This window comes from Mastomys coucha, unplaced genomic scaffold (genome assembly GCF_008632895.1).
Source record: "Mastomys coucha isolate ucsf_1 unplaced genomic scaffold, UCSF_Mcou_1 pScaffold22, whole genome shotgun sequence".
Taxonomy (NCBI): Eukaryota; Metazoa; Chordata; class Mammalia; order Rodentia; family Muridae; genus Mastomys; species Mastomys coucha.
This window is the reverse complement of record NW_022196905.1, coordinates 7,646,962-7,657,846: the sequence shown is the minus strand read 5'-3', so window position 1 is coordinate 7,657,846 and position 10,885 is coordinate 7,646,962. Positions and strand designations below refer to the sequence as shown.

Sequence of the window (10,885 nt, the reverse complement as noted above, 5' to 3'; positions counted from 1 at the left end):
AACCACCGCCCAGCCAACTGACACTTTTCAAACACTGAACCAAAATAAGTAAACCTGTAGGAGGCACAGCTTACAGAAAACAGAGAAGCTAGAGTTGTTAAACACAAAGGCCTTTTCTTCAAGAAAAAGACAGGTGTCTGTTCACCTGAAGGCTGGAGTGGGTGTTGTCTAACGACCCAGTTATCTTTTGCTAAAATCCTGAGTGTTATTTATGCCCTGACCCTCAGTGACTAGAACACATCCTTATGAAAGAGGTCCCATGTACTTTGCATTTTCAATCGGTAGACCCTCATCCTTATGCTTATTAGGAATCCCCCCTCAAGCCCTTATTCTGAAAATGGTTTCTCTGTGAATAAGAACCCATTTTTAGGGCTGGCAAGATGGCTCAGCAGGTAAGAGCACTGACTGCTCCTCCGAAGGTCGGGAGTTCAGGTCCCAGCAACCACATGGTGGCTCACAACCACCCGTAATGAGATTGGACGTCCTCTTCTGGTGCGACTGAAGACAGCCACAGTGAGCAAGCGGGGCAGGGCGAGCAGGGCTGGAGCGAGCAGGGCTGGAGCGATTAGGGCGGGAGAGTGGGAGGCTGGAAAGCAGCCACACCCATGATGGCTCACAGCCATCTGTACAGCTACAGTGTACTCATACACATAAAATAAATAAATCTTTAAAAAAAAACCCACTTTTATGGTAAAGGTCGCAGGTGCTTCAATGAAGAGTTGTGCTTTTTGCAAGGGAGTTTTATGTAGCCATGTCTAAAGCTTTGCTGTGATAACTATCACGTGGAAACCTCTTCCCAATGTTTACGGTGACCCAGCACCTGCTGAAGTTGTGCTGAATCAAGTTTCATTCTTAACCTCATACCAGCTGTGATGATGGCAGGCGCCCCAACATAAGCCTGCAAGCTTCAGGTTGTTTCTGTCAGATGGTCACAGGGTGAAGAAGCTAACTAACACATATTCTCAGTAATCAGACAATGCAGACTAAGAAAAGAACAACTTACATGCACCAGGTTAACAAAGCGGGAAATGTAAAGGGAACTGAGCAATGCTCATGTCTTGCTGGTGGATGGGAAAACTGGAACAGCCTCTCCAGAGAATACAGGTTAGCTTCTAAATTACATATGCACACGTGAAACACCTGGATCACCTACTCTAAGAAAAAAAAAAAAATCAAAGATGTGATCAAGTAAACTCCTAAGGAGACAGACTTGCAGAAGCAGGAGATGGAATAACAAGTATTTACGACTAGACAAAAGGGTGAACTACGGTATGTAGACACAATAGAGTTGTGTCTGCTAGCCAAAAGCACACAAGTAGATTTTGAAAACCCAACTTTATAAAATAAACAGACCAAAATTTATATGCCAATATAATTTATATAAAACTTAAAAAGTTACAAACTTTTATATAATTTGTAAGGAACTGTATTCAAAGTATGGGAGATACCTAGGAAAGACAAACCCTAAATACAGGTAGGAGTGAGAAGTTGGGGATGAAACTGGTGCCACGATGATGAAGAATATAGTTCATAAATTATGAGCAAAAGTAAAAAATTTATTTTATGCAAATAGACACCATTAAGACTTAAATACTCTCTTGAAATGTGACATATAATACAAAATAGTCTTAAGTTGCCACATGATTTATAAGCAACTAACTGGCTTTAAACAAAACTTTATTCTCCCAAAAGATGAATTAAGAGGCTACACAATGTAAAGACCTTTCAAGGTAACACTAAGAAATTTCTTGAGTCTGTTTGTCCACTTGTTTTTCTTTTTTGTTTTTTATATTTTCAGACAGAGTCTATGTAGCCCTAGTAGCTGTCCTGGAGCTCACCAAGTAGACCAGGCTGGCCTTGAACATAGAGAGATAGATGCACTTGCCTCTCTGGGATTAAAGGTGTATTCGACCATGCTCAGCTTCCACTTGTTAAAAAAAGTTACAATTTGCATGACTATGCCCAGCACTAATTTTAATGTACTACTTCTGTGTATGTGCATGTACCTGTATGAGTTTCTGTGCACCACATACATGTAGATGCTATGGGGTGAGAAAAGCGCCCTGGATTCCTGGAGCTGAATCCCAAGTGGATATGGGTGTCAGGAGCTGAGCCTAGACTGTCTGCAGGAGCCATAAGTTATGTGACTGCTGAGCCATCTCTGGAGGCCCTAATTTCAAATCTTAACTACATTCATATGAATGTGAGGTTTAGGCTGATATATTCTGTGACACATAGGATTTAAGATGTTTAAGTACATAAGGAAAAACATGAAATTGACACATCACTTTGCTTTTTAATATCCTTAAAAAAAAAGCTCCAATAAGGGGCAGATCTAGCAACTATCCTCAAAGTTATAAATGAAACAGAAAAGTAAATAATGAAACTTAGAACTTACAGTGGGTGTAGTGTCCAACCTAAAATCCATGTCTTGAAAATCAAATCCCTCTTTATTTACTGTGTGGGTGTCTGTGATACAACGTAACTGTGGAGGACAGAGGACCGCCTGCTCTGGTTGCTTCTTTCTCTCTTACATGGGTTCTAGGGGACTGAACTCAGGAAGTTGAGCCTAGGGACAAGTATGCTTTACCCACTGAGGCATTTCAGTGGTTGGGTCTCCCAAAATCTAAATTTGAGGTATTTTTATTTAATTCACCTGTAGACAATGTCTCTACGTTTTTTTTTTAATCAAAAAGAAATAGCTGGGTGGTGGTGACAGCTCACAATTTGAATTTCAGCACTCAAGAGGCAGAGTTCAAGGCCAGCGTGGTCTACAGAGTGAGCTCCAGGACAGCCAGGCCTACATAGAGAAACCCCTAAAAAAAAAGGAAGCAAAAAAAAAAAAAAAAAGTCTTAAAAAAAAGAGAAGCAAACAGAAAAAAGAAAGAGAATAAGATTCATTGGTTTGCAGGAACATATACTCAATGTTCCAGGGAAAAAGTTAACTTTGAATTGCAAGTTAACATTTACCTTGAAAAAAGAAATCAAGTTTCAAGTATTTTTAATTCCCCAGTTAAGTATTTTCACAATCTATTAAAAATAAAAAAACTAACTGTAATTTGTTCCTTTTTCCATTAAAGACAGCACAAAATAAAGAGGAGCTGCACTTAGGTAAATGCATAATTCTAATTGGCCAAGACTTGAGTAAGATGTAGAACATGAAAATGCATTTATAGTCCTTTTATCTTTTTCTTTCCAAGCTGACAAAATATAATTAAAACTTTTGAGGTTTATTTTCTAACTGTACCTTGTGAATTATTTAATTGAAAATGTAGTTTCCTGTGAAGTAATGCTACTTCAGGAAGCCCCTAAGGTTATAATATTGGAGCTGTGACCAGTCCATTCATTTCCTCTAAACTACAAAACTTTATGCCATTGTAGTCCTACAACTATTTTTCTAAGATTTTAATAAAGAATGGACACAGGTAGTTATTAGGTCAATACTATAATCTAGCATAGACAGCCAAACAATAAAGACCCTAAAAGAAAGCTTTCTTTTGTCTAAGCTTTTTCCTATACAACTGAAATATTAGTTACAAATCCTATTTCAAAGCTCATCTTCTAAAACAAAACTACACCCCAAACCTAAATAGTGCTGACTCAACATTTAATTTCTACTTTACTACTAGTAAATCTAGATGTCTAGAGTAACATTTAGACATGAGAACAATTCAGATATCTCAAGTCAGAAGTAAATATTTGTTAAAAAACTTTGAGAGCCAGAGCCATGGCTCAGTGGTAGAGTATTTAACTCACTTTCTCAACTGGAAGGTTACTACTGAATGTCAGAAAATCAGCCTAAAAGATAAGTAAGTACCGTAAAGTGCTTATCTCTATCTTAAGATGAAAAGATACATATTGTCATTTCAAAAAAACGGCTTCCTGGGGCTGGCGAGATGGCTCAGCAGTTAAGAGCACTGACTGTTCTTCTGAAGGTCCTAAGTTCAAATCCCAGCAACCACATGGTGGCTCACAACCATCCGAAATGAGATCTGGTGCCCTAATCTAGTGTGGTCTGAAGACACCTATAGTGTACTTAGATATAATAAGATATAATAATAAAAAATCTTAAAAAAAAAAAAGGCTTCCTAAGGTGGCTTTGGCTCTTCTGTTCCAAGTATAACTTGGGTTAGACATGGTTTAGTATGAACTGTTCTAGAATTACTTATTTGATAAACATATCTATATGAAAGAAACAAAACCAAGTCACTTTTTATCAAAACCCACAGCTGTTAATAGTGTCTATAAATGAATTAATTCTGTGTCTTTTTCTGACAGTACTAATTTGTAGTATATTCACAGCAAATGTATAACGCTTCCAATTCTATGGGGAAATACATAAAATTCACTATTAAGCAAAAAAAAAAAAAAAAGTCAGTGTACTTGAAATAACAAGCAAATTATACTCTGAGTAGTGAAAACTAAAAGAAATCCATCCAATGTGATAGCTATATTTAAATATTTAAAGTATAACCTGATTTTGGAATTTACAAAAGTAATTATCTTATGTAGAAGAAGAAAATTCAGGATTAAAAATCATTACTGTCATGATTGATTATATTTCTGTATTAGTTGAAGGAAAAGAACAAAAAAATCCATCTATTGTGATTCACTCATGATGAGATCTAGTTATATACTGTGATCTGCTCAGGCTGAGATTCAGTTATATACTGATTCGGTCAGGATGAGCTCTCGTTATATATTGTGATCTCGTGAGATCTTGTGATGTTGAAAAGAAGTTAAAAAGATGTCATTCAGAATCACCTCCTTCACAATGCTTCCTTCTAGTGACCGCTAACAACACACTTTTATAAATACAATAAAAAGTAACAGTTATATCAATTATTTGCTGTTAAAAACACATCACCTAAAGTAAACTCAACACCAGACATAATACAGATCAGAAAATTTTTATTATTTAGTTTATTTATAAGGTTAAAAAATTTAGCCTTTTGTCTGTTCTTATAAGTAGATGTTATCACTCAATTTTTGAAGACTTCAAGTCAACTAACTCAGAACTTTAAAAAGCATTAATGATCCCTTGTGAGGCAACTTGTGTGTTCTACTGTTCATCAAATTTATTGTTCCAATAAGCCTAGGGATTGAGATAAGATGGAGCTGACAACTATCTCCATAGTCTTAAAAGCTAGGTGAAGCAAACGTCCTCATGGTCCACGAGACAGTCAAGTGTAGCCAGATCACTCGACCAGCAACTAGCGTGTGACTACATAACTTCTAGCAGAAGAACGCCCGGCATAGCCATGAGCAAATGCTTTCATTCAACTGCAAATTAATTTCTCTGTAAGAAATAATTTTTAAAAATACTCTAAAATATTGTTCACCTGCCCACAAACATGAAACACATCAAAGATCTTGTTTGTCTCCATTTTTCCCTGTAGAATCAGGTGCACTGGAAACCTTATTAGTTTCAACAAAAACAGATTCAAAGGCAGCTTCCTGTTCTTCCAAAGAATTGGTGGTAGTGACTCCTTTAATTAATGATGGGCTGGTAAAAGACGGTTGTTGTTTGGGCATTGTACTCAATTCTATTGTTTTTCTGCCTCTTCTTTTACCAAGAATTTTGACATAATTTGCAGGTATAAGTCCTGTTGTTTGACCATCAAGACTAGCCAGAAGCCAACCACGCACTTTGGGTTGTTGTTCTGAAGAAAGAGAAAGACAGCTTTTAAGTACACTTTGGAATTCAACAGAATATTAAGGATAATGTATGCTAAGCAAAATCAGAGTCTCACAGTGAGGTATGTAAACAAATAGCACACACTCAAAAGCAAATACTAGCACACTTAACTGGTCTAGAACCATTTTTCTTTTAAAGTAAAGAGATGGAATCTCAGTTACCCAAGGTGGCAATCCTCCTGCTTTAGCCTCCTAAGTAGTAGGGACAATAGATATGTGTCTAGCTTCAGTTCCATTCTTAAATTTATAGTATAGTAAAATAATAAAATATAAGTAGTAAAAATAAAGCATTATAAGTATACATTATACTTACTAAATAGTCCTGCCTTGAAATGTCTTTCAGATTTTAAATTAGAATCTGAGAATATACTTTAAGTATTGTATACTGTATAGGAATTAACAGAATTTGGAACTCAAGAGTTTTGACTTTAGAAGAGATTATACAGGGAAGTATTTTCTTGGACTTTACTGTGTTTTGACACAGGGTCCCATGTACATAATAGTGGGAAGAGCAAGGGGTCAGCAGGGGTGGGAGAGGACAAGAGGATAATGGGGTCAGAGGAGGTTAACACTTGTGATCATAGCACTTAGAAGGCTAAGGGAGGGCTGCCATAAGTTTGAAGTCAGCTTGGGCTACTCTGTGAGACCCAGACCCTGTCTCAATCTCTTCCCTAAAAACAAAACAAAACAAAACAAAAACCAAAAAAAACCCCCAAAAAACCAAAAAACCCGACCAGCCAACCAAAACACAAACAGAAAAACACACAAAAGCAAAACACAAAACTCTGGCAATGATCTGAAAGTTAGCCAATGAGCAAGGTCCTTTGTTTCAGTTTCAAATACTACCTTTACAATTATTAAAAACTCAAGATAATTACAACTTATTTGTGATCTGTTACCTTTGAGGGCTAAATTTAGCATATCACCAGCACGGAAAGAAATTTCTTCATCAGACACGGCAACAAAATCGTATTCTGCTCTTGCAACTACATGGTCATCCTCACCACTTGCCCAGTTGGTGTTGTCTATAAACAAAATCAATGGTAGGTTAAGAAAGTTTGCAAAATGAGCTGCATAAATCTAGTTGTCAAGTGGACAGGTCTCCCTTCCTAAGTCACTTCCTTCACAAGGAACACTGTGAATGGCAAGCTTACTATTGTGTGAACTATCATACTATCATATCCCTGACAAACTTTTCCCTTTTCTTACCCTCTCTTACTTTGTCAGAGGCTGACAATTCTTTTTTCCTTTTCCCTATAAATGGTAAATAGTGTACATATTATATATTGAAGGCCAGGAGGAAAAGTTTCCTAGATATTATATGATTATATAACAAGAAAAAGAAATTTCACGGCAACTTCAACAATTTTCATGCAATTCATGGGCATGCAAGTTTGATTAAGCATATTCATTACTTGGGAGAGTAACAGACTAGAATATAATTCTGTCCACATCTCTGACTATGCTGTGCACCATGTTATTACACTGTTGACTAATCACTTCCAAATGATAAATCAGTGGGAGCTCATCAGTTACAGTTAGAGAATCTGAAATAAATAAGTTCAAAAACTGCTTCTGGGATTCAGTTTGAACTTGGAAACCTGTATGGGAATGGAAATCTCAGGGATTTTAGCATTTTTATTAGTGTATATTAACCATACATAAAGATGGGTTTCATTACGACATTTCATAAGTGAATACAATGCATTTAGACAAATTCACTCTATCCTCTCATCCCTCACTCCTGTTTAACCCTTGTCCTTCACAAGGAATCACTCTTCACTTTCAATGTGCATGAGACTCTGTCAGATATTAAACTGAAAAAGACAAACACAGTATCTCCTACCTCTACCTGTTGTTGAGTTAGGGAAGGCTGAAAGAAGCTGAGAAGAAGGGCAATCCTGTAGGAGGACCAGCAGTCTCAATTAATCTGGACTCCTGAGATCTCTCAAACACTGGACCACCACACAGACAGCATACACCAGTTGATATGAGGCCCCCAACACATATACAGCAGAGGACTGCTGGGTCTGTGTTCATTCAGAGATGATGCACCTAACCCTCAAGAGACTATAGGCCCTAGGGAGTTTAGAGGTCAGGTGGGGTGGAGGGTGGGGACATCCACATGGAGACAGGTGGGAGGGGGAGGTATGGGATGTGGAACAGTTGGAAGGTGGATAGGGGGGATAAAATATGGAGTGTATAAAAATAAATTAATTAATGAAAAGAAAATCCTTTTAAAAGATTATTAATATGTCTGTGTATCTGTGTCTATGTGTGCCACGTATCTGTAGTGCCAGCAGAGGCAGAAGAGATCCTCTGTGAGCCACCCAATGTGGGTGCTGGAAGTAAATTCAGTGCTTGTAACTGCTGTACCATCTTTCCAGTCCCCACTTTAACATATTTGCCACAACTTAATATAATGGACAATAGTTATATATCATAGGAATAGATGGAAAGCTTACCTTTGAAACTACTGGTTCAATAATATCTAATATTCTTTGTTGCTGAATAGAACAATGAATAATCATAAACTTAGAAAATGTGTTTTTTAAAGATAAATTTTGTTCAACTAGACCTTTTTAGACTTCACATATATTTTGATTATCTCTTGCAATACTGCTTAGTAGATTCTACTTCAGGCTCTAATAAATTAGTGCTTACAATTTTAACATTAATCATACTGTATAGTTTATTCACAGTGCTAAACTATATCATTACCTCAAATTTACCATTGCCTCCTCAAGCAACTGAAAAGTATCAGGATCTATTGGTTATCATGAGCCAGAGAAAGCTACTCAAATAATTTGCCCCTTTTCTTCTTTTGGTGGAGGTGAGGTCTGACACCAGTCCTTGTGCATGCTAAGCACATGCTCTGATAGCAAACTATAGCCATCACCCTTCACTCTTCTTCAGTTGATGCCATTCTAAAAGTTAAGAAACTGTTCTCACTGATAGGCTAATAGCCTCAAAGAGACTTACTGTCTGGGGATAAATTTCTTTGGCTGTTGTACTAATTATTAAGATTTCCTTCAATGGCTAGCAAATGAAACTTGGGTTGTAGTTTCTATTTCCTTTATTTTTGTGGGTGCAGTAGGAAATTTGCAGTTTTTTAAGTGTTGATTTCTGTGACTTCTGTTCAGTCTGGTAGCTGTAATCATTTAACACAGCTATTGTGCCACTGCAGAATGAACATAGCACTTTACCAAAATTCACTGTACTGTGTCTTTACAGTACAACTCCTCCTTTTCAGTTCTAGTGTGCTACATATAACCTCTTTATGAAACTGTGACTGTGGTGGTCTGAATATGCTGGGCCCATAGGGAGTGATAATGTTAGGAGGTGTGGCCTTGTTGGAGGAAGTGTGTCACTGTGGGAGTGGGCTTTGGAGGTCTCTACCCACTGCACAAGAGAGCTTCTTCCTAGCTGCCTGAGGATGTAAATCTTCTCCTGGTAGCCTTCAGATCAAGATGTAGAACTCTCAGCTCCTCCAGCCCCATGTCTGCCTGTAAGCTGCCATGCTTCCCACCATGATGATAATGGACTGAACCTCTGAAACTGTAAGCCAGCTCCAATTAAAGAGTTGTCTTGGTCATGGTGTTTCTTCACAGCAATAAAATCCTAACTAAGACAATGACTTTGCTCAGAAGGAGAGCACTAGCCTAGCATGCTTAAGGGTCTAAGTTTAATTCCCAGCACAACCACCAATATCAAAAAATACTGTCTTAGTCAGTGTTCTACTGTTATGAAGAGACACCATGACCACAGCAACTCTTATAAAGAAAAGCGTTTAACTGGGGCTGGCTTACAGTTTCAGTTCAATCCATTATCCTGATGGTGGGGAGTATGGCAGCCTGCAGGCAGACATGGTAGCTCAGAATTCTACATCCAGATCCAAAGGCAGCAGGAAGGGAGAGCCACTGGGACTGGCTTGGGCTTTTGAAACCTCAAAGCCCACTCCCAATGACACACTTCCTTCAACAAGCTACTTTGCTGTTTCAATACAAAATCAGCCACAGCAACGTGTAAGTATGACTAAGTTTGAATAAAACTTTATAAACATCTGAATTTCCTATAATCTCTATGTCAAAAAGCCTGATTTTTAAAAAAATGTGTTCATGTAAATGCATGTGTGTGTGTGTGTGTGTGTGTGTGTGTGTGTGTGTGTGTATGTGTGTGATAGGTTGGGTCATAGGTTGATGGTGAGTATTTTCCTCTATCACTATTTTTTAAAAAGATTTATTTATTTATTTTATGTATATGAGTACACCATTGCTCTCTTCAGACACACCAGGAGAGGGCATTAAATCCTATTACAGATGGTTGTGAGCCACCATGTCATTGCTGGGAATTCAACTCAGGACCTCTGGAAGAACAGTCAGTGCTCTTAACTGCTGAGGCATCTATCCATACCAACTATTTTCTTTTTGACACAAAGTTTTTTACTGACCTTGGAGCTAACAGGCTGGCTGGGATTAGATCCAGGGATCTAGCTGTCTGCGGGCCATCTCCAGTCACACATGCAAGGCTCTGCTCTTACATGGGTGCTGGTGATCCAAACTTAAGCAAGTTCTCCTGTTTCTGCAGCACGCACTTTACTGACTGAGCCATCTCTCCAGCCTCTCTTGTGATTTTAAAACTATTTTTTTTTCTGATTACTGAAAAGCGTAAATAGTAGTCTCAGCCTGCATGCCATCAGCAGCCAGAACTGCAGGTTTAGCACACAGCTGTCTAAGCAGCGGAGAACTGAGTTATAGGAACCAAATTTCCTCAGTGTTGCTTCTCAGAAATATTTCTATTGCCCAACCAACGCCTTTATTTGTTCACTTATTTATTTTCACACTGAAGATAAAAACATCCCCTTCTTTTGACCTGGTTCTGTGCTACCCTTTCTCCTCTTTACTATAAAAGGCTCTATTACTGAATCTCCACACCAATCTCTAATCTGTCTCTACCTACTCCTTCCTTTTTTTCTTTAATGTTCTTTTGTGAGACTGGATCTTACTCTGTAGCTCTGAATGGTGTGGAACTTAATATGTACGTACAGGTGGCCTCCAACTTCTATCAGTCCCCCTACTTCTGCCTCTCAATGCATTGCAGTGGTGTTTTACTCTTTCCTTTGGCCTAAAAACACCATAGGCTCTAATGTCCTTTTTCTTTCTTTCTTTCTTTTTTTTTTTTTTTGAGA

General features: G+C 37.9%; 1 protein-coding gene across 2 annotated transcripts in view; it reads right to left on the bottom strand.

Moving 5' to 3' along the window:
* Positions 1–4,894: 4,894 nt before the first annotated feature.
* Pex13 (peroxisomal biogenesis factor 13) overlaps positions 4,895–10,885 on the bottom strand; it is a 20,467-nt gene continuing 14,476 nt past the window's right edge. For both annotated transcript variants that reach the window (XM_031342844.1, XM_031342845.1), the window contains 2 exons: positions 6,597–6,722; positions 4,895–5,663 (listed from right to left, as the gene is read on the bottom strand). In XM_031342844.1, coding sequence (XP_031198704.1) covers positions 5,365–5,663; positions 6,597–6,722 — 425 coding nt within the window. In that variant the 3' untranslated portion in view covers positions 4,895–5,364. The remainder of the gene's footprint in view (positions 5,664–6,596; positions 6,723–10,885) is intronic.